At 46.2% G+C, this 24862-nt stretch overlaps 1 protein-coding gene across 4 annotated transcripts in view; it reads right to left on the bottom strand.

Moving 5' to 3' along the window:
• Nucleotides 1-999: 999 nt before the first annotated feature.
• LOC122145291 (endonuclease V-like) overlaps nucleotides 1000-24862 on the bottom strand; it is a 239877-nt gene continuing 216014 nt past the window's right edge. For 2 of the 4 annotated variants that reach the window (XM_042758111.1, XM_042758114.1), the window contains exon 7: nucleotides 1001-1532. In XM_042758111.1, the coding sequence (XP_042614045.1) occupies nucleotides 1473-1532 (60 nt within the window). In that variant the 3' untranslated portion in view covers nucleotides 1001-1472. Of the gene's footprint in view, nucleotides 1533-24862 lie in introns of all 4 variants that reach the window. The other 2 variants (XM_042758113.1, XM_042758109.1) reach the window with 2 other exon arrangements.

Here is a 24862-nt window from a genome sequence, read left to right as displayed (position 1 = left end):
ATCTTTACATGTTTGACCTTGCTTTGTCTTGCCCCATTAAAATTTCCTGTCTTCGACACACACACACACACACACACAATTATTTAATTTATTATTATTTGTTATAATATTTAAACTTTTTCAAGTGCAGAGTGCAGAGACTGTGTTGTTTGTTTGAGTATGAGGACAAATTCAAATATCTTCCCCCTCCTTTTTGTTTAGGCAAATGTAAAATCTCATTCCCCTCATATACTTGTTCCAGTGTCATTACATTTCCATTATTTCCTTAAATGCTATTAAAAGTATAAATATGACCCTGGACCACTAAACCAGTCATAAGGGTCAAATTTTCGAAATTGAGATTTATACATCATCTGAATAAAGCTGAATAAATAATCTTTCCATTTATGTATGGTTTGTTAGGATAGGACAATATTTGGCCGAGATACAACTATTTGAATTTCTGGTATCGGAGGGTGCAAAAAAATCTAAATATTGAGAAAATCGCCTATAAAGTTGTCCAAATTAAGTTCTTAGCAATGCATATTACTAATCAAAATTAAGTTTTAATATATTTACAAAATATATTCATGGAACATGATCTTTAATTAATATCGTAATTATTTTTGGCATAAAAGAAAAATCAATAATTTTGACCCATACAATGTATTTTTGGCTATTGCTACAAATATACCCCAGCGACTTAAGACTGGTTTTGTGGTCCAGGGTCACAAATATAAGTTTTGTAATAAAATTACTTTCCAGATAATTACAAAAATCATCAAGTTAAAAACTGGGAAATATCCAGCCTGAGCCCCAAGAGTTAAAAGAAAACTGATTTATGGGACTAATGTGGTTCAACAAAGTAAACCTATGCCCAGGGCAACCAAAATATAAAAAATAACAGACACTTTTAATACAAACACAACATAATTATGTATAAGTACAGGAAGGGAGGAGGGAAACAACAAACAAACAAAAAAAATAAGCTCAAACCTTTCCAATTAAAGAGATTTATATTTTTTTTTATTTACAGTGGACAGTTACAATGTAAAAAGTCATTTCTTTGCAAATCGAAACTAAATGCAGCAGTGTACTGACTAGGCTATCCAACAAATTAAAATAGGACAGAATTGAAGAAATAAATTCAGTAAAACAGAAAGGAATCCTGGTGATTACAAATATCAAGAGGAAAAGTGTATTGGCAAAATTTCTGAATTTTTCTTTTCTTTTACCCCCCCCCCTCCCCCTCCATTCACTACATTATTTTCGTAATGTACCCAAAACTCACTTGATAGATCTGCTTGGAAAAGTGTTCTTACAATCTTTTATTTATATAAGATCCTGGTGACAGTGGAACATGAAGCTGAATTGCCCTGCCATACTTTTGTTTTCAGACACTATAATTCCAAAAAAAAAAAAGAAAAGTCTATGTATACTACAAATCCACATGGTAAAGCATGGTAAATTCTTGGATCACCCCATCTGTTCATCTAGGTAATGTCAGAGGTCAGGACATGGCAACGCAGGTATTCTCTTGAACGGATGTCCGCCTGTACAAAAAAAAAAAAAAAATTGAATCTTAGGCAGGCCCACATGGAATCTATACCTGCACAAGTGCAGCAGATTTAACACCTGCCAAAAAATAATATAGGACTTACAGAGAGTTTATAAGTTGACTATACTGTATATTTACCAGTTAATATGCTGTGTGCTGTGGCTGGTGTCCTATTTTTGGCTATTTGAACTTTCAATAATATTATTCTGCATCCATTTAAATCTGCCTTTTAATATGTTATTTTTTTTTCCCCCAGTAATATTACAGATTTTTTTATGATGAATCCAGCTGATTAATTTTAATATCCTGCAGGGTCACTAAAAGTTGACAGAGAAATACCAAGAACTAAAGTTGCTATGCCCACATAAAACATGTACTATATCTTCAGAATTCATGATCGTAAACTTTTTGTCAATTTCACAGTAGTCACTTGTATTATAAGAAAGATTGAAAACTTTTGTAGAATTGTGTTCTGCTGAGGAGGATGTGTGTTCCACTTTAGGGGTCTGTAAAAATGTTTATTTAACTCCAGCCAGGTGTGACCCAGGATCACAGAACCTAACAACCAAAAGGTCTTTTATGTTTTTACAACTGATTCGAAGATTTCTTTGTTGTCTGGTCTGAGTATATAAGGGAAGTGACAAAACACTACTTTGGGATTCTGTAGCCAGAAACCCCCATGCAGTGTGTGAGAGTCTCTGGAGCTCTGCACCAGAACTCTCGCTGCTGTGTCTCTCTACTGTCAGGTATGATTAAAAAATGTAAAGGTGTTAAACACATTGTGCCCATTGAGCACACTGTATAATTGTTTGTGCTACTACATGTGCACATAGGCTAGTTTATTCTCTAAAAACACCTGAGTGCTTTGCAATGCATCTTAGACCATGTGTCTTATGTTAAATTAGGATAACTGTTACATGTGTGACTATGTTAAATTTGTTTGTCTCCTGCATGGAACACTTGGCTGTTTCCCATATGGCTACAGTGTCTATGAACAGGAGCGGGGTTGCCACACGGTTACAATGTGATTCATAATTGCATTATCCTTTCTAAATTGGCTTCTTATTGTTTAATTATGTAACTGGCATGATACAATTTTACCTGACTAATAATAAATTGTGATATTTGATTTATTCTGATCTCTGCTGAAATCAGTATGACTAACAGACTATGAGGAGGCTTTTGTTACCGCAAATCTAAAGTCAAGTCACCTTTATTTATATAGCGCTTTAAACAAAAAAGATTGCATCAAAGCAACTTAACAACATTAATTAGGAAAACAGTGTGTCAATAATGCAAAATGACAGTTAAAGGCAGTTCATCACTGAATTCAGTGATGTCATCATGCAGCTCAGTTCAGTTTAAATAGTATCTGTGCAATAGTTTGCAATCAAGTCAATGATATTGCTGTAAATGAAGTGTCCCCAACTAAGCAAGCCAGAGGCGACAGTGGCAAGGAACCAAAACTCCATCGGTGACAGAATGGAGAAAAAAACCTTGGGAGAAACCAGGCTCAGTCGGGGGGTCAGTTATCCTCTGACCAGACGAAACCAGCAGTTCAATTCCAGGCTGCAGCAAAGTCAGATTGTGCAGAAGAATCATCTGTTTCCTGTGGTCCCGGTGGTCATCTGAGTCAAGGTCTTTACAGGGGATCTGTCTCTGGGGCTCTAGTTGTCCTGGTCTCCGCTGTCTTTCAGGGCTGTAGAGGTCCTTTCTAGGTGCTGATCCACCATCTAGGCTGGATACGTACTGGATCCGGGTGACTGCAGTGACCCTCTGACTTGGATACAGACTGAATAAGAGAGATACAGACTAATATTAGCATAGATGCCATTCTTCTAATGATGTAGCAAGTACATCAGGTGTTATGGGAAGTGTTCCCAGTTCCGGTTTACCTAATTAATGCAGCTTAAAAATCCTTTAACGGATTTGGATATTAGAAGCATATTAGTGTGTTATGTGTAAACCAGGTTAAAGAGATAGGTCTTTAATCTAGATTTAAACAGCAAGAGTGTGTCAGGATAAGTCAAACTGAAGGCTCATGAATGATAGGAGCAGTAGGCACGTCATCGGAGACCTTCTGATTTCTGTCTATCACTGGTATTAGCAAGTTGTACGGGAAAGGATTAAGTGAACTACACTTTTTGTCATAAACAAGCAGTAGGCGGCAGGCAAAACAGGTATTAGTCTACCTACATCCTCTGACTTTCAGTCGGTCAATCTCGACGTCACGTCGGTGACCGAAGAATTGGGATATCACTTCGATAGACAATCTATCAGAACCGAGGAAACGCCGCCGGAAAAGAGGGAAGAGAGTCGGCGTCCTTGTCAGACTCAGACGTCGTCCCCTCCGACCTCCTCTCCCATCCATTTTGCTGGCTAACGTTCAGTCACTGGACAACAAACTTTGCGAACTGCGGGCACGTATATCATACCAACGAGAAACAAGGGACTGCTGCATTATTTGCCTCAAAGAAACCTGGATGTCTGCAGTGGTTCCAGACTCAGCCATTGAGCTTACGGGGTTCTCCGTGCACCGCTCGGACAGAACGAAAGAGCTCACAGGGAAAAGCACAGGTGCGGGGTGTTTGTTTCTTTATCAACAACTCGTGGTGTGATGAAAGGAACCTACACTCTATTAAATCCTTCTGCTCCCCTGATCTGGAATTTCATATGCTTCTGTGTCGACCATTCTGGCTACCGAGGGAATTCACAGCGGTCATAATCACCGCTGTTTACATTCCCCCTCAAGCCAACACAGACCAGGCACTCAAGGAACTGTATGGGAATATAAGTGAGCAGGAAACCGCGTACCCAGATGCAGCGTTTATTGTTATGGGGGACTTTAACAAAGCCAACTTCAGAACAATAGGTCCGAAATATTTTCAACACATCACCATCAACACGAGTGGTGATCGTGCACTGGACCACTGCTACTCTCCTTTCCGGGACGCCTACAAATCTCTTCCACGCCCACCTTTCGGCAAATCGGATCACCCTTCCATTCTGCTGCTGCCTGCTTATAGGCAGAAACTGAAACGGGAAGCACCCGCCTTCAGGACAATTCAATGCTGGTCGGACCATTCAGACGCTATACTACAGGGCTGTTTTGATCACGTGGACTGGGACATGTGGATTAATAGCGATGTTCGAGCAGCCTTGTCAGCGCGGACATCCGCTTTTAAATCCGGAAATGCTGATGATCGCAAACAAGCCAGTTACGATCTCAGGAAATCAATCAAAGCCACAAAAAGACAATACAAAAACAAAGTTGAAGAACAATTTAACACCAACGATGCAAGAGGCATGTGGCAGGGAATCAATAACATCACAGACTTTAAAGGGAATAAACCAGCTACTGTGAACATTGCCGCCTCTCTACCGGATGAGCTCAATAACTTTTATGCTCGTTTCAAAGCTCACAACACCGCCCACACAGAGAGCGCTCCCGCAGCTGCTGCAGAAGATGTGAGTGCATTCTCCGTCTCTGTCGCGGATGTAACCCGATCCTTCCGACGGGTGAATATCCGCAAGGCTGCGGGTCCTGATGGCATCCCAGGCCGTGTGCTCCAAGCATGCGCATTCCAACTAGCCAGTGTTTTTACAGACATTTTCAACCTCTCTCTCTGTCTGTCTGTGGTTCCCTCGTGCTTCAAAAAATCCCCCATTGTGCCCATACCAAAGAAAAATAAAATCACATGCTTGAATGACTGGAGGCCTGTTGCTCTCACACCCATCTTCAGTAAGTGTTTTGAGAGACTCGTCAGAGACTACATCTGCTCTGTGCTGCCTGGCTCACTGGATCCTCTACAATTTGCATATCGTAGCAACCGTTCTACAGACGATGCTATTGCTTTCACCCAACACACTGCTCTCTCCCACCTGGAAAATAAGAACACCTATGTGAGAATGCTGTTTTGTGGACTACAGCTCAGCATTTAACACCATAGTGCCTGCCACATTTGTTGCGAAGCTCCAGACTCTGGGACTAAACAGATCTCTGTGCAGCTGGATCCTGGACTTCCTAACAGGCAGAAGCCAGGTGGTCAGAATGGGCAACAACACTTCATCCCTGCTGACCCTCAACACTGGTGCTCCTCAGGGCTGTGTCCTCAGCCCACTCCTGTACTCCCTGTACACACACTGACTGTACAGCCACACACAGCTCCAACGTCATCATCAAATTCGCTGATGATACAACGGTGATAGGCCTGATTACCGACAACGATGAGACGGCCTACAGAGAGGAGGTGAGCACCCTCACTAAATGGTGTCAGGAGAACCACCTCTCACTCAACATTGACAAGACCAAGGATCTGGTGGTGGATTTCAGGAGACAGAGAAGAGAACACACACCCATCAACATCGACAAGACACCTGTGGAGCGGGTAAGCAGCTTCAAGTTCTTCCTCGGTGTAAACATCAGTGAAGATCTCACCTGGTCTACACACACTGATGCAGTGCTGAAGAAGGCACATCAACGCCTCTTCTTCCTGAGACGACTGAGGAAGTTTGGAATGCGCCCCAGCATCCTCAGATCATTCTACACCTGCACTATAGAGAGCATCCTGACGGGCTGCATCACTGCCTGGTTTGGAAATAGCACCGCTGGCAACCGCAAAGCTCTGAAAAGGGTCGTGCGAACTGCCAGCCACATTGTTGGAGGTGAGCTTCCCTCCCTCCAGGACATCTACACCAGGCGGTGTATAAGGAAATCCCGGAGGATCATCAGTGACTCCAAGCATCCTTCCCACAGACTGCTCTCTCTGCTGCCCTCAGGAAGACGTCTCCGCAGCATCCGATCCCGCACTAGCCGACTGAGGGATAGCTTTTTCCCTCAGGCTATCAGACTTATGAACAGTCTGAACTAATACACCCTACAGCATATTCCACAATATGGTATGCCACACACTGCACTTTAACTTTAACAGTTCAACACCGAACTATTTAATACAATAATCTACCTGCTACCACTGGATTCCATCTAATGCACATCCAAAACATTTCTGTATCCAGCCCACGTACACTCTGTTGCACCTTAGCATATTTTCATGCGTATATATGTCTACATAATGTAGAATGTGTACATTCTGTGTGGTGTATAATGTGTAGTGTTAACTGTATGTATGTACATATTGCGTAAAATGTGTAGTGCTAACTGTAAGTATGTCTAATAGTACACTGTGTGTACTGACTATATGTATGTGCATATTGCATATTTTTCACCTGTTGAAGTCTGTATGGTTACATGTTAACTGTTTCTGCAATTTCTGGTGCACGCTCCCAAGAATTTCACTCACCAAGGCACATGTGCTGTGGTGATGTGACAATAAAAGTGACTTGACTTGACTTGACTTATGCTCTATTGGGTGGTTGTTCTGCACGCTTAGTAAACAAACTCCAGTTAGTCCAAAATGCAGCAGCTAGAGTTCTTACTAGAACCAGGAAGTATGATCATATTAGCGCGGTCCTGTCAACACTGCACTGGCTCCCTATCAAACATCGTATAGATTTTAAAATCTTGCTTATTACTTATAAAGCCCTGAATGGTTTAGCACCTCAGTATTTGAACGAGCTCTTGTTACATTATAGTCCTCCACGTCCGTTCCGTTCTCAAAACCCTGGCAATTTGATAATACCTAGAATATCAAAGTCAACTGCAGGCGGCAGATCCTTCTCCAATTTAGCGCCCAAACTCTGGAATAACCTACCTAACATTGTTCGGGAGGCAGACACACTCTTGCAGTTTAAATCTAGATTAAAGACCCATCTCTTTAACCTGGCTTACACATAACATACTAATACACTTCTAATATCCAAATCCGTTAAAGGATTTTTAGGCTGCATTAATTAGGTAAACCGGAACCGGGAACACTTCCCATAACACCCGATGTACTTGCTACATCGTTAGAAGAATGGCATCTACGCTCATATTAGTCTGTTTCTCTCTTATTCCGAGGTCACCGTAGCCACCAGATCCAGTCTGTATCCAAGTCAGACGGTCACTGCAGTCACCCGGATCCAGTATGTATCCAGCCCAGATGGTGGATCAGCACCTAGAAAGGACCTCTTCAGCCCTGAAAGACAGCGGAGACCAAGACTAGAGCCCCAGAGACAGATCCCCTGTAAAGACCTTGTCTCAGACGACCACCGGGACAGACCACAGGAAACAGATGATTCTTCTGCACAATCTGACTTTACTGCAGCCTGGAATTGAAATGCTGGTTTCGTCTGGTCAGAGGAGAACTGGCCCCCCAACTGAGCCTGGTTTCTCCCAAGGTTTTTTTTCTCCATTCTGTCACTGATGGAGTTTTGGTTCCTTGCCGCTTTCGCCTCTGGCTTGCTTAGTTGGGGACACTTCATTTACAGCGATATCGATGACTTGATTGCAAATTATTGCACAGATACCATTTAAACTGAACTGAGATGAATGATGACATCACTGAATTCAATGATGAACTTGCCTTTAACTGTCATTTTGCATTATTGACACTGTTTTCCTAATTAATGTTGTTCAGTTGCTTTGACGCAATCTTTTTTGTTTAAAGCGCTATATAAATAAAGATGACTTGACTTGACTTGACTTGACTTGATCTATTTCGAGTGTAAACTAAACGAGCCAATGCACATTGGCATGCAATTATTGCACCCAGAGTATAAGAAGGCAGCAGGTGCAATGCATACCAGCTTTTTGGTTTGGAGCCGAGCGACAGTATCGTTCTGCTCAACTGTGTCTGCTGTGAACTACATGTTCAGCATGCTCTTGGAAGCTTCCTGTGTTGGCGAGATGGCACTTCAGCGGTCGTTCCAGTGTCCAGTGGGTTGTGCACTTCAGGCTGCACTACCCCCTGCTGTGTTGAAAGCGGCCATCTCCCCTGTGAGCCTCAGCACTGAAAGAGCATTTCCTAAAGAGCAATTTCCTCTAAAAGAGCTCCATGGGTGCGTCTTTATATAGACGACAGATTGTCCTTATAAGGATTCCGTTTCACCCGTGTGTTTCTGGGTTCAGTCATTACATGGCACCGGGTGATGGTCACGATCGCTGCCTCACGTGTCTGGGCGTCAAGCACGCTGAGGTGGCCTTCGTGGATGCATCAAGTTCCAACCGCAGGAAGATGACCATCTCGGAGCAGCGAACCAGGCTCCACTACCTTCAGGGGGCGAAGTCCCGTTGCCTCTGCCGCGATCTGGGGCTCATTCTGGTGGACAGATGAGAACCACTTCCAGGCAGTAGCGTTTGAGGGTTACAGTGGTGGCAAAGCCCGCAGGGAACCAACCCTCTGGGGACCATCGCTCCTCTTGCTCCTCCGATCCAGTGGAGTGACCCATGGAACATGCTGGGCCCTCTTCAAAGAGCATACCAGCCGTATCCAGTGGACCTCCCCCCGACCAGATGTCGATCTTAGCATCGGAGGGAGAGCTGTTGGATGAAGATTCGGCTGTGCTGCCGCCCTCCGGGATGGTGGCAAAGCCTGAATCGGATCCGGAGATGGCTGCTATGCTTTCCCGGGCTGGCGAGAGGGTAGGGCTCAAGTGGAAACCTCCACCGCATCCCGAGCCCTCGAGGCTGGATGATTGGTTTCTTGGGGTGGCTCACCCCACCCCAGTGCCTTTCTTCCCGAAAGTGCATGATGAGCTCACCAAGTCGTGGACGGCACCTTTTACTGCCAGAAACCGGCCGGTGGGCTCCTCCTCCCTCACCTCCCTTGGACGGCACCTTTTACTGCCAGAAACCGGCCGGTGGGCTCCTCCTCCCTCACCTCCCTTGATGGTGGTGCAGCGAAGGGTTATTCGGCGATCCTGCCTATGTGGCTTGCAGGGAAGCTTTACACGCTATGGCGTTACTGCAGGTGCACCAGGCCAAGAAACTGAAGGACCTGCATGAGGGTGGTCACGATCTGGGACACACGCACTGGGACACAGCTGGCCGCGGGGCCTACGCAAATATGCATTTCCCCCAGTGAGCCGTCTTAGTAGTGGCGCCGTATTGGCCCACTCGGACCTGGTTCCCTGACTAGTGCTCCTCGCGACAGCCCTTCCTTGGCCAATTCCTCTGATGATCTACTGACTCAGAGACGGAACTGGTACTGCCAGATCTGAGAGACTGTAAGGCCAGACTTGACATTGTGCAGCGAAACTGAAGTAAAATGCAAAAGTAAATATGTTGTAAACATTTGTGAATGTCATTTTACACATTTGTAACTATTAATCTACAACTTCCAATTCAAAACACTGTGTTTTGATCATTGTCTGTGTGTGCAACTTGATAGATTCAGCTTTTCACATCAGAGCTGTGAGTGTAAATTTCACCTTACAAATACAAATATTATTATGACAAGTTCTCACATTCAGATTTTCAACCTCTCAAGTTTAGCTACTGATTTACCTCCATAGCCCACTGGATTGTGGATGCCATAACCCTGGCTTATCAGGCACAGGGTGTGCCCTGCCTGTTCAGGTTTGCGAGCTCACTCAACTAGAAGTGTTGCATCCTACTGTGGGCTGGCTCGTGGCGCCTCGCTGACAGATATTTGTAGAACTGCGGGCTGGGCGACCCCTAACACATTCGCTAGATTCTATAGCCTTCGTGTAAAGCCAGTATCCTCCTGTGTTCTCTCAAATGGGTAGTGGCACAGAGAGGCCCCGGTTAGTGTTGACTTGCTAAAACTGCTTCAGAGTGTCTGTACTATAGACCCTTTTGAGATCCTCCATCACTCTAGGCAGCTGGATGCGGCGGAACGTCCGGCACCAGGCCTTCTTGATGAATCCGTGAGAACCGTGGAAGGCTGGGTTCCATATTGAGACCTAAGTGGTACTCGTATGTGTATAGTCCACGGTATAGCCTTAGAGCCTGTGTTTCCCTGGCAGACTTCTGCCTTCCCAAGAGGGATTTAATCACCTCAAATTTCTCCATATACACCTAAATGGATGCTATATGTGTATTTGCTTCCAAAAACTCCTTTGGGAAGGATGGGGCTTCCGCAGTGTCCCTGTTTCAAGCCGAATGGGTACATTTTCCCAGTATTATCCAATCTCACCCAGTGAGGTAGTGCTTTGACAGTGGTCAGTGGAACTACTTGTTCCGAGCCCCGGCCTACACCAAATAGGGGCGCAGGAGGCATTTGTGATCGTAAGATCCACGTAAGGCCAACGTGAGACTTAAAAGAGTCATTAGGTCCCCAGTGAATGGATAATTGAAAGTATAGTAAGTCTGGAATAATCAAATATCTAAATTACAGTAGGTGGACATCCAAAACGTTACTTCTACCGCCGCTCGTACCGCCGCCGCGGCGTCTGCAAAGTGCATTTGCAGCTTTTGACCGCTGAGTGGCGCTTTAATCACAAGTTTTCAAACAAGCGAAGTAAAGCACATTTTCGCGAATAGACGTCAGCTTTGCCTCACCGTTTTGTTATATTTGACTGCAGTCGGGGAAAATGAAAGGAAAACACTTTAGGCTAGTTAAAATATTTAATATTCACAGATGAAAGTTTAGTCCTTATGAAGATATGTGCGTTTCTTAGAAACGAATTCAAGCAGGATAAATGTGAAGCCTATGAGTCTGTGCTTATATTTTCTCTACACCATATTTTAGATTTGACACATTTAAGTAGTGTGCAGTATTATTTATATAATATGAATTGTGTGTTATATTATTCAAAAGAAATTGTGGTTTACTTTGCATCGGAGCATTAAGAGTGGTAGCCTATTGTGAGCTATAGGCTTGCGTATTTTATAAATTATTTTCTTTATCTTAGTAAAACGTGAGGGACTGTATAATTTTGCTCCCATTATGTAGGCCTAATTAAAACACAAAACGAATAAATTAAACCTGCACGATTTAGCTAAATCACTGAAACTCTAAAGAATGGACTGATTAATAAAACGTCCTCATGATTAAACTCAAGTCATTAATCAACAAAATACACACAATGTAAAAAAGAGCTTCATTAATTGACAACTTCAGTGATTTTAAATGGAGTCTTCTTTACTTGCTTTCATATAATTTAAGTAAAAAATAAATAAATAAATAAATGAAATAAATAAATTACAGCCGCATTTAAATGCAGGTTTGTACAATATTCTGTAAAATGTCAGAGTACAAGATTTGCTCGCCGCGCATGATGCTGAGTGCACGTGCAGTATTTATTCTTATTTGTCTACATTTTATCTTAATTACAAATCTTGTTTGGTTTTATTTTGGATAATTGCATGTAAAAAAAAAATATTTACTTTGTAATGCATATGGAAAATGTGAATTATTATTCATATTCAAGTGTTTCTGCGAAAATGATTAATGTGGTTGACAGGGAGGCGCCCTCTCGATCACAAGATTTTTTCCCTAATAATGAAATAACTGAAAATCTGGGTGTCTCACAAACATGAGAAATATATCTCCAGAAAGCTTGAATTGTCTTTTAAACGAATCAATTCAAAACGAAAGCATTATGTAATCTGAGAAGGTTTCATTTCTCTCTATAGCCGCGTTCATGTGGAGAGAGTCAGCACTGTGAATTTCATCTTGCAGCCGACAAGAAAACATTTGTTTATTAATAAATAATTAAAATGTCTCCTTTTTCACAATTATTAGGCTACTGCTGCCTGTGCTTTGTGGCAAACTTAATGCATGTTCTTGAGCGCGGAATATATTAATCCTCATTATGGATTATAGATGTAAATTTTATATAAACCTGCGATTACTTGAATAATGACAAATGACCGACTAGTAACTAGAAAATCTTACGTGGGAGGCAGATCTATTAAATACCCTCTAGACATCTCTGTTAAAGTTTTTAAAGCATTTTATACGCGTTTGTATAAATTCGTCTTTCAGAACGGTCTGTAACGGAGAGATGGCTTAACAATGATTTTCCCTCTGAAACACAAAAACATAAAAATAAATTGATATTTTATGTTTTGAGAATGGCCAACACCTTCTCTGCAGATACTGTGCTTCTGGTTTGTGCATTTTAAATCACATAAAGTCTACAAAATATAATGTCTCCCAAAACTCTGGTGTTTTTTTGTCACCTATAAAACATGTTCATAGACGGATACTTTACTGATGTCTGGACTCTGTTTGTGTCACGGCGTGATAAAGAACAGGAGGCAACTGCGAGTAATAATGATGTTTATTGACACTATGAGGTGATGACAGGCTCCTGGAGAATGACGCAGGGACTTTGATGGCAGCACAGACAGGTGAGTAGATTCCCTTGAGTGCGCTGATAGAACTGGTGAAGACCCGACGATTCCCTTGAGTGCGTTGGTGGAGATGGTGAGGAACAAACACTCCCCTTGAGTGCGTTGGTGGAGTGGGTGAAGGCGAGATATCCGTAAACAAGGTTGTAATCCAGTGACGACCGAACAGGAAACAGAGCAAGAGGCAGGAACGCCGAACAACGAGTAGACATACACCACGCGGACCTCACACAACGATCTGACAAACAAGAGACGAAAGACCAGGCATTATATAGGCTGATCTAACGAGCCGCACCTGCCGCTGATCAGCCGATCAGCGGTAACACCCACATGAAAACAATTAACATGACGTCACAACAAACCAGCAGGAGACGGTGCATTCATGAACCGTGACAGTACCCCACCTCCTAAGGACGCCTCCTGGCGTCCCCAGAACCCCTTACCTGTCGATTGTAATCATCGATAAGAGAGTGATCCAGGATGTCCCTAGCAGGTACCCAACTTCTCTCCTCCGGACCGTAACCTTCCCAGTCCACCAAGTACTGGAAACCGCGTCCCCTCCGTCTAGAGTCCAGAATGCGATTGACCGAATAAGTGGTCTCCCCATCTACGAAGTCGCGCGGCGGGGGGGGAACCGGGGTAGGCGGATTAATGGGGGAATGAAAAAACGGGTTTGATCTTTGACACATGAAAGGCGGGATGAATTCTCCTGTACGCTGGAGGGAGTTTGAGGCGGACTGCCACCGGACTAATGATCTTGGTGACAGTAAACGGGCCAATAAATTTGGGAGCCAATTTATTAGATACGGAGCGGAGAGGAATATTCTTAGTAGAAAAGCCACACCTTTTGACCCACGACGTATACGGGAGGCCTAGACCGGTGGCGATCGGCTTTAGCCTTGGTGCGCGCCCCCACTTGGAGTAGAGTCTCGCGGGCTCTAGTCCAAGTGCGGTGACACCTCTGGACGAAGGCGTGAACGGAGGGGACCGTGACTTCGGATTCCAGACTGGGAAAAACAGGTGGCTGGTAACCTACACTACATTCAAATGGTGATAGGCCCGTAGCTGATATGGGTAAGGTATTGTGGGCGTACTCCACCATCGACAATTGTTGGCTCCAGGAGGAAGGATTCTTGGAAACCAAACATCGCAACACCCTTTCCAAATCTTGGTTGGCTCTCTCGGTTTGACCATTGCTCTGGGGATGAAACCCTGAGGGACTTACAGTCGCCCCCAGTAATCTACAGAACTCTCGCCAAAATTTGGACACAAATTGGGGTCCCCTGTCGGACACCACGTCTATCGGGAGGCCATGTAACCGAAAGACGTGATCTACAACGGCCACCGCTGTCTCCTTGGCTGAGGGTTTGTTGGCTCCAGGAGTAAGGTTTGTTGGATTCGAGAAATGGTAAAACACTTTCAAAATTTTCGTGTTGCCCTGGGAGGGCGGGAGGGCGGTGATAAAATCTAGAGCGATGTGGGACCAGGGTCTCGAAGGCACCGGCAGCGGTTGAAGTAACCCATCAGGAGGTCGATTGGAAGTCTTACCAGTGGCACAAACCGAGCAAGCCAACACAAAACTGTGAATGTCGCGAGCCATCAATGGCCACCAGAATCGTTGCTTGACCAAAAACTTAGTACGGTTAACTCCTGGATGACAAACCACATTAGAACAATGTCCCCACTGGATAACGTTGGACCGTAATCCCTCCGGCACAAATAAGCGATTCGGTGTGGGCACCCGGGCGGAGGCATTACCCCTTCTAAGGCAGTCTTAACCTTCGATTCGATCTCCCATGTGAGTGTGGAGACCACTAATGTCTCAGGAAAAATACACTCGGGAGTGGACGGGCGTTCGGAACGGTCAAAAATCCGTGATAAAGAATCGGGTTTAATGTTCTTGGAACCCGGGCGGTACGAGATAGTAAAATCAAAACGTCCGAAAAAAAAGTGCCCACCGAGCCTGCCTGGAGTTCAACCTTTTAGCCGTACTAATATATTGTAAGTTCTTGTGGTCAGTCCATACAATAAAAGGAACCCCCGAACCCTCTAACCAGTGGCGCCACTCCTCCAATGCCATCTTGACTGCCAACAACTCTCGGTTACCAATATCGTAATTACGTTCGGCTGGAGATAAAACGATAAGAAAAATACGCGCAAGGGTGGACCTTGTCGTCTGAGGAAGAACGCTGAGATAAACACCGCTCCTACCCCCACCTCCGACGCATCGACCTCCACCACAAACTGACGTGATGGGTCAGGGGTTATTAAGATAGGGGCTGAAACAAAGCAGCTCTTCATTTTGGCAAACACAGCCTCGGCTGTGTCTGACCACCTGAACGTAGTCTTGGTGGAGGGTCAAGGCGGTCGGAGGTGCGGCTAGTTGGCTGAAGTTGCGAATAAACCGCCGATAGAAGTTGGCGAACCCCAGAAACCTCTGTAGGGCCTTACGGGAATCTGGACTTGGCCACTTTACCACAGCCTTAATCTTCTCGGGATCCATGCGTATTCCCTCAGTCGACACGATATACCCCAAAAATGGAACCGACTTTGCATGAAACTCGCATTTCTCCGCCTTGACAAAAAGCCCATTCTCTAGCAACCTCTGAAGCACTCGTCGAACGTTGTTGAATTGTTCCTGGAGAGAAGAAGAAAAAAATCAATATGTCGTCCAGGTAGACATATATGAACTGATCAATCATATCTCGCAGCACGTCGTTGACGAGTGCCTGGAAGACCGCTGGGGAGTTGGAAAGCCCGAAGGGCATGACCAAATATTCAAAGTGCCCCCTGGGGGTATTAAAAGCGGTCTTCCATTCATCCCCCTCCCTGATACGGACCAAATGATAAGCATTACGTAAGTCCAGTTTTGTGAAAATCGACGATCCCTGCAACCTCTCGAAGGCTGAAGACATCAACGGCAAAGGATAAGTATTCTTGACCGTGATGTCGTTCAGTCCCCGGTAATCGATACAAGGTCGCAGTGATCCGTCCTTCTTTCCCACAAAAAAGAACCCCGCCCCCGCTGGAGAAGAGGAAGGGCGGATGAACTTGGAAGCTAGAGAATCAGAAAATATATTTCTCCATAGCCTCCCTTTCTGGAACCGAAAGTGAATATAATTTGCCCTTAGGCGGAGACTTACCCGACAGTAATTCTATGGCACAGTCGTAGGGACGATGCGGAGGAAGAGAAGCAGCAGCACGAGACTTACTGAACACTTCCTTCAGGTGGAGGTACATCCGCGGGCACGTTAGACAAATCCACCGCCTCCTCCTGCCACACAGACATAGAAAACAGACGGACAGGCAGACACTAAACAAGACTCATGACATCCTTTACACCAAGTCAGAACAGAGTTAGAGGACCAGTCTATCCTGGGGTTGTGGCGGAGGAGCCAGGGGTGACCGAGGACTATGGGTGCCAGGGGAGAGTCAAGGATGTGAAATGAAATGGTTTCCGTGTGATTGCCTGATGTGATGAGGGTGATGTCTTCAGTGACGTGAGATATGACTGGGAGTTTCTGTCCATTGAGGGCGTGGACCGTGATGTGGTGAGGAAGGGCTCTGAGGGGAATGTGAAGTTTGTGTGCCAGTGTACTGTCCATGAAATTACCTTCTGCCCCTGAGTCCAGTAGTGCCTGACAGTTGTGGGTCTTTGCTGCCCACCTTAGTCTTACCGGAAGGAGCGTGGATGATGATGAGGTCTTCTCGGCGGAGATCCCACCCGATAGTAGCCTCATACGTACTACCGGCCTGGCCTTTTACCGGGAAGGTGTAAGCGTGATGCCCGGTTCCCCCGCAGTAAAGGCAAAGGCCCAGGGGACCTCCGCCTCTCCTTCTCCTCCCGGGAAAGCCGAGCTCGCCCTACCTGCATGGGCTCGTGATCGGAGGGGCTGGGCGCGTCCCTGCCGCTGGACCGCACGTTAGGCTGGAGCCCCGATGTGGAACTGGGTAAGCTCCGCCTCTCCATCCGCGTCAGCCGTGCGTCGACCCGCAGAGCCAGCTCGATCAGGCCATTCAGTGAAGTGGGGAGGTCCAGGGCGTAGATCTCCTTCTGGACGCGGTCAGCCAGCCCATGCAGGAACATGTCCCACTGCGCCTCCTCGTTCCAATGACACTCTACCGCCAGGGTTCGGAACTCGATGGAATAGTCCGAGACGGATCTCTCGTGCTGCCGTAGCTCCGCGAGCTTCCTGGCCGCCTCCCCTCCCGGCGACGGCCCGATCAAAGACCCGTCTCATCTCGGCGGAGAGTGACTGAAACGAGGCGCAGCATGGATCCTGGTTCTCCCACACCGCCGTTCCCCACAATGCCGCCCTCCCAGTGAGCAATGTGAGAACAAATGCCACCTTGGCTCTCTCATTGGCAAAGGTTCTGGGTTGTAGGGAAAAGTGCATGTCACAACGGGTCAAGAAAGCTCTACAATAGTTAGGCTCACCCGAATATGACTCCGGAATGGGGAGACGTGGTTCCGGCTGGGAGGGGGTCACCGATGGTACTGGGAAACAGGCGGTGTGGGCGGCGCAGTGGGAGCTCGTAGTAGCTGGAACTGTTGAGTGAGCTCGGACACCTGCGTCACCAAGGCTTGAACCGCGCGACCAGTGTCGTTAAGATTCCTCTCCTGGGAGTCCATCCTCCGAACACTGGCGCTGAGGAAATCCTCCAGAGCAGACGGTTGATTACTCGCTGCCTCCATAAGTTGGTCAGATCGTTCTGTCACGGCGTGATAAAGGACAGGAGGCAACTGCGAGTAATAATGATGTTTATTGACACTATGAGGTGATGACAGGCTCCTGGAGAATGACGCAGGGACTTTGATGGCAGCACAGACAGGTGAGTAGATTCCCTTGAGTGCGCTGATAGAACTGGTGAAGACCCGACGATTCCCTTGAGTGCGTTGGTGGAGATGGTGAGGAACAAACACTCCCCTTGAGTGCGTTGGTGGAGTGGGTGAAGGCGAGATATCCGTAAACAAGGTTGTAATCCAGTGACGACCGAACAGGAAACAGAGCAGGAGGCAGGAACGCCGAACAACGAGTAGACATACACCACGCGGACCTCACACAACGATCTGACAAACAAGAGACGAAAGACCAGGCATTATTATAGGCTGATGTAATGAGCCGCACCTGCCGCTGATCAGCCGATCAGCGGTAACACCCACATGAAAACAATTAACATGACGTCACAACAAACCAGCAGGAGACGGTGCATTCATGAACCGTGACAGTTTGGGATTTAGAAAAAATAAAGAGATGGTTTAATATAGGCCTATTGTTTATGAATAGGCTACATTCTGTGAAAATTTATATTTCACACTCTAAAAAAATATTGTATGGACGCAACAAAATAAAACGGCCGATGCTCCACTCAGGGCTCGTAGTTGTGATTGGGCTCAACCCTTCCCCGCGCGTCTCAGACACGCTGCCGAGCAGAGTATTAGCGGAGCGGAGAATTCTATTAAAACTTGTCTTGAACAATTTCGTTGTCATTTGAATATTGATTTTAAGTAGGGAGGCAAAAAAAAAAATTTGTTTAAATTGTAAAACGGATTGTTTTGTGAAAAAAAATCGGGGATTTTTTTTTTAGGCCATAAGGCCTATCGCCCAGTCCTAATGCAACAGTTTGCATCTTTTTATTTTATTTTATTTTATTTTATTTTATTTTATTTTATTTTATTTTATTTTATTTATTATTATTATTATTATTATTATTATTATTATTATTATTATTTTATTTTATTTTTTTTTTATTTTTTTTGGGAGTTAAGGCACTTCCTCTGAAATTAAGTTATAATAACTAATAAACTTTATTGCGCTATACAGTAGTCAACATTTGAAGTGGATCAAACCTTTCTTTAAAGTTGTCCTAAAACCTGTTCTGCAAGTTTGATACCCTCATAAGGCACTGTCCATATGAAAGAGTAAGAGATTCACACCTTTATCTCGACCCCCACAAGCTATACAGAACTACCCCCCAGCCCCCTCCAGCTGAGCTGAACTCGGTCTGTTTGTTGGCTGTGAGGAACGCTGTGTTGTTACTGGGTTGAAACATGCCTGCACTCACAGCAGCCCCTACACTTTTTATTCATTATTTTCTCGCAGCCCATATTATTATTTTCACTAGACCAAAATAATATCAAATTATCAATTGATAATGAATCATTATTTTTGCGAAAATCATGTTATTTGTGAACGTAGGCGTTTGAGGAAAGCTTTAAGACCTTCACAGAGAGCGCGAGCTCTAAGTGACTCAGCTATCACCGTCCGAGGTTGATTTTATACAATCAGTTTGAGGCGAATACAACTCATTGATCATGAGCCCAACATTAGCAAAGTGGGAAAACATTCAGTCTACCTGAAGGAAGAAGTATTTCATTGAGCTAATGCTGTTAAATAGAGATAAAAAAAAAAACTTGGATCTCATTATATTGAAATACAAATCCAAACACCAGAAGCAACCTACACTCTCAGTGTTCTTTCATTGAAAAGTATGCATTTTATTTATTCACAGGCTATATGGTTGAAATAATATTTTAGTTGAAAAACTTTAAGTGCCATTGTTTTAAAAAACTGCATCATAGAAACGTTTTATAGACCTTAAGTTGTCATACTTTAAAATCCCATGCCATTTGTAATTTCACTGTATTTTCACCTCCTAAAATACTACCCCAATTCTATAACTGGTAAAAATTTATTCAGGCCGATGGCGTTTTTTATGACATTATTTATTTTTATTTTTAGAATAATTGTATCCTACATAAATGGGTGAATCAGAACAAATATAACTTTGTAACTGCAGGCAGATATAGGCCTATATTACTGTACATTACAAATATTTGGATCGTCCCTAATTCTCTCCCTTATTTTATTAAAGAATAAATACTTATTTCTTCAAGAATAAACATTATAAATAAATAATAAAAGAGAGAACCTCTATTAGCCCTTATTTGTAGGCTGTAGGAGATATGCGAGCGCGATTAATAGATTTAAAAAAAAAGAAAAAAAAGTGGGTGCTTGGTTTCAGAAAAACGAAAAACAGATCGTTAAAAAAATGCTATGATGAAAAAGTCATGCTAACTTATTAATTCATAGAAATAATTTAAGCAATTAAAACCTTTTTTATACTAGATTCAACTTGAATTTCAATACTATTAAGCTGACTTTAAAATCTCAAGGAGTTTATAAATTGAAACGGTAAAATGTAACAGTGCATGTTAAATAGCCTAAATGAACTTGTGTCTTATATTGTATCTGAAGACCTTGATTGCATGTTAGCATAAAACTAACAATATATTTTGATTTTTTTACTTTTTTTTTTTTAAATGAACAATTCCTGTATAAAATGTGACAGCAACCTTTATATCAAACATTTTGAAATCGTCCACAGCTGAACAACGCGAGAGGCAGATTGAGCGCGGAGTGAATGTGATGCACAGTCATTTTCAGATGCAATGGAAAAAATAGAGCTGAATAAAAACATACACGAAAACACGCTAAAAATAAATTAAGTTTGTGAGAGTAGCATTTTATTACATTCAGAAATAATAACGGCAGGCCTAATAATGCTATAGGCTAATGTACCAACAGGATATTTTTAGTTCCCTTCACTTTACAACAAATTCTTTAAATTCAACAAATTTATCAGAACAGAACAAGATTTACAAACATATAATTCTAATGGATAAATATAATTGCAGTATATAATAATATAGGCTTATAAAAAAAAAATAATAATAATAATTTAAAATAATTTAAAGCGATACATAAGGTAAGGTTGGGCTTATCTCTCTCATTCGGACAAATCCAAAACATGGTGCCCATTTGAAGCTAAACTCTTATTCATTAGGGAAAACAGGCTTTGGATTTCACACGTGTTTCAGTATGACGGGAAAAAAATCATAATGAGCAAATATATGCCAAAGTGGACCGCTGCTCTGGCCGCATGGCTGGAGAACGAATGCTGTTTCCAATGAATATGTGCGCATGAAGCACCAGCGCGATCAAAGTCACAATTCACAATTTTTGGTCACACAGTAAAGGCATAATTCAAAAATGCAAAGTGTTAGCAATTTGAAAAGTCAAGAATAATAACAGAGTGAATAAGAATTATTTGTAAATGCTGGACCGTTCTCATTTCGCTCTGCAAATGGAACCTGAAGATTATATATATATATATATATATATATATATATATATATGTATATTATGTATATATATATATATATACGTATATATATATATATATATATATATATATATATATATATATATTAACCAAGAATGAACTGAAATGAAAAACATTTAGCTTTTAATCCGTATATATATATATATATATATATATATATATATATATATATTTATATAAATATTTATATATATATATATATATATATATATATTGTGACGGGGGGTGAAGAAGCACACGACACGAGGATCAAGTTAAGTTCCCCGAAGGGTGGATTTTATTGAGGTGGTGCAGGGAAAAATAGCCAACGTGAGGGGTTCCGGTGCTCAGTGCTCAGCCTTCTCTTCCTCCCTCGGTGCGCAGTGCTGTGTGGGTCCGTGAGGTCCATGTCTTTAGCGGGCTGGCGGTCACACGCTGCTGTCTGGAGGAGAAACACAGAGAATTGTTAGCTGAGTCCTTTGGAGACATCTCTCCCCTCTGTGTTCGTCGGTGCCGCTTATAAAGCCCGTCTGCAATGGGCTGCAGGTGTTGACCGCTCAGCCCATAATGAGCAGGTGCAGGTGTGCCTGCTCTGTTTCCAGGGCGACGCTGATGAGCGCTCGGGACACGCGTCACACTCCCCCCCCCTAAGCGTCGTCCTGTCCTTGTGGAGAAGTGGGGAGATGGGGGGAGGGCGGGGAGTGGAGCCGGACAGACCTGCGAAAGCTGACCATATCCTCGAGAGTCCATCGGCGTTCGCATTGGCCCGGTGTTGTACGGTGAAGTGGAAGTCCTGGAGCGCGAGGAACCACCGAGTCACCCTGGCGTTGGTGTCCTTCCCCCGGGCCATCCACTGTAGGGGGGGCGTGGTCCGTGATCAGGGTGAACTGGCGGCCGAGAAGGTAGTAGCGGAGCTCCAGGACTGCCCACTTGACGGCCAGTGCCTCCTTCTCGACGGCCGCATACCGTCGTTCCGCTGAGGTCAGCTTCCGGCTGATATAGATCACCGGGTGTTTCCTCGCCGTCGATGACCTGGGAGAGGACGGCTCCCAACCCGGTATCGGATGCATCCGTTTGCACCAGGAAGGGGCGATTGAAGTCGGGGCCCCTGAGCACAGGCTTGGAGGTGAGGGCGGCCTTCACCCGTTGGAACGCGCTCTCCGTCTCGGGGTTCCACGGGAATCTTCTCGGGCTGCCCCTTCCTGGTCAGGTCTGTCAGGGGAGATGCTAAGGAGGAGAAGTTAGGTATGAAACAGCGGTAATATCCCGCCAACCCCAAAAAGGCTCGTACCTGTGTTTTGGAATCTTCTCGGGCTGCCCCTTCCTGATCGTCGCCACTTTCTTCTCCTGGGGTCGAATGAGGCCGCGGCCCACTTGGTAGCCGAGGTACTTGGCTTCGGTGAGGGCCAGGTGGCACTTACGGGGGGTTGGCGGTCAGTCCCGCCCCGCGGAGTTCCGATAGCACCTTCCGCAGCCGCTCCAGGTGCTCCTCCCAAGTCTCGGAATGAATGACTACATCGTCCAGGTAGGCGGGCCGCGTAGGCCTGGTGGGGCCACAGGAGGATGTCCATTAGCCGCTGGAAGGTGGGCGGGAGCCCCATGCAGGCCGAAGGGTAGGACCCGGTACTGCCAGTGGCCACTGGGGGTCGAGAACGCAGTCTTCGGCTTGGCCTGTTCGGTTGGGGGGACCTGCCAGTAGCCCTTGGTGAGGTCGAGGGTTGAAATGTACCGGGCCCTTCCCAGGCGGTCCAAGAGTTCATCGACCCGCGGCATGGGGTAGCCATCAAAATCCGAGACTTCGTTTAGGCGGCGGAAGTCATTGCAAAAGCGGAAGGTGCCATCGGGCTTTGGAACCATGACGATGGGGCTGGACCAGGGGCTGCGTGATGGTTCGATGGTCCCTAACCTCAACATCTCCTGTACCTCCTCCTCAATGGCGTGTCGCCGAGCCTCCGGAACATGATAGGGCCGCTGCCGGACGATCATTCCGGGTGCTGTGCGGATATCGTGCTTGAGTACGTGGGTCCGCCCTGGCTGGGGAGAGAACACATGGTGAACTGACTGACCAGGTGTTGCAGCTCCGACTTTTGGGCGGCCGAGAGAGATGGGGGTCCATGTCCACAGCCACGGGAGGTTGATGAGCGAGGGCTGCCAGCTGGGGCCCGGACCCGACCCAGCGCTTCAGAAGGTTTATGTGGTACAGTTGGTCCTCTCTGCGTCTTCCGGGCTGCCGTACTCGGTAGGTGACAGGGCCGATCCTTTCCATGACGGTTGTAGGGACCTTGCCAGCTGGCCAGGAATTTACAGGCGGCGGTGGGGGACGAGGACCATGACGTGGTCTCCTGGCTGAAAACTCCCGTGGCTGGGCCGCCCTGTTGTAATGTCGTTGCTGGGCCTGCTGAGCTTTTGCCATGTGCTCCCGGACGATGGGCATGACTCTGTCGATCCGCTCCCGCATCTCCCGGACATGCTCGATCGTGGAGCGGTGGACGGCCGGTCTGCTGTTCCCAGGCTTCTCGGGCGACATCTAGCAGGCCACGGGGCTGCCGGCCGAGGCAAAGAGGAGCTCGAAGGGGGTGGTAAATCCGGTGGGAAGCCTGGGGCACCTCCCGGATGCCGAACAACACGTAGGGCAGCATCTTGTCCCAGTCGCGCCTGTCTTCTGCAGCCACTCGCCGCAGCATCTGCTTCAATGTTTGATTGAATCGTTCCACCAGGCCGTCCGTTGCGTGTGGTATACAGTGGTGCGGAGCTGTTTGAGCTTGAGGAGCTTGCAGAGGTCAGCCATCACCCGGGACATGAAGGGGGGTGCCCTGGTCAGTCAGTATCTGGGATGGTAGGCCGACCCGACTACTCAGTGGGAAGAGCTCCTGCGCAATGGCTTTCGCGGTGGCTTTGCGAAGGGGGGATGGGCCTCGGGGGTAGCGGGTGGCATAGTCCAGGATGACCAGAATGTGTTTTCATGTCCCCGGGCGGACTTCGGCAGCGGCCCTACTAGGTCCATTCCGATCCGCTCGAAAGGGCACCTCAATGAAGGGGCAGCGGAATCAGCAGCGGGCTCGCGGGCTGGGGAGGGGGTGCGTGGAGACGTCCGTTGACAGGTAGGACAGGCCATACAGAAGCGCTTCACCTCGGCCTCCAGGCCTGGCCAGTGGAACCGGTCGCGGATGCGTCGGATGGTGTTTTGGGCCCCCAGGTGGCCGGCCATGGGATGGGCATGCGCCAGCTCCATCACTGCTCCTGTCTTGGTCCTTGGGACCACCAGCAAGGTTTTTTCCTCCCCCCTTCGCTGTGCGACACAGTACAGCAGGCCGTTTTTGACCACGAAATGAGGTGTTGGGTGGGGTGCCGGTTGGAGATCCTTCCCTTCGGCGACCCTCACTTGGGCCCCAGCAGTGTTTGAGGCGGTCATCCTCGTGCTGCTCCCGGGCAAAGGCCCCAGCCCCAGCCACCTGCTGGAAGAGGTCATAGAAGAGGTTAGGGTTATGACGGGAAGACTCACCCCTCCCTGGGGCTGTCCGAGGCTAGCAGCACGGGGCGCCGTCGGGGATTTGGTGGACGTCCGGCGCTGGGGGCGGTTCCCAGCGGGGCTGACAGGTTGGCTAGCGGGGGCGAAGAGGCGGTCGAACCCTGGCCAATCCCTGCCAAGGAGGACCGGTACAGGCAGCTCCCTGACGATCCCAACTTCCACTGGCCAGGCACCCGGGGGAGGAGCCGTGATAGTGACGCGCCGCGCCGGTACTTCCCTGGTATCGCCGTGGACACAGGTGATGGACAGTCTGGCTTTGGGTTCCGGCCGTGGAGGAAGTACCGTCGGCCTGATAAGGGTGACCCCGCTGCCAGAGTCGAGGAGGGCGAGGATCGGTCGGCCATTTATCTTCACTTCCGCTCGTGGGGCCTGCTTTGGAGGTTCCGCTGGTGTACGGCACAGCCTGCCAGCCAAGCGCGTCAGGGGAATC

The sequence above is a fragment of the Cyprinus carpio genome, chromosome A6, assembly GCF_018340385.1.
Source record: "Cyprinus carpio isolate SPL01 chromosome A6, ASM1834038v1, whole genome shotgun sequence".
In the NCBI taxonomy this organism is placed as follows: Eukaryota; Metazoa; Chordata; class Actinopteri; order Cypriniformes; family Cyprinidae; genus Cyprinus; species Cyprinus carpio.
Note: the sequence above shows the minus strand (reverse complement) of the source record. Positions and strands in the feature narration are given on the sequence as shown.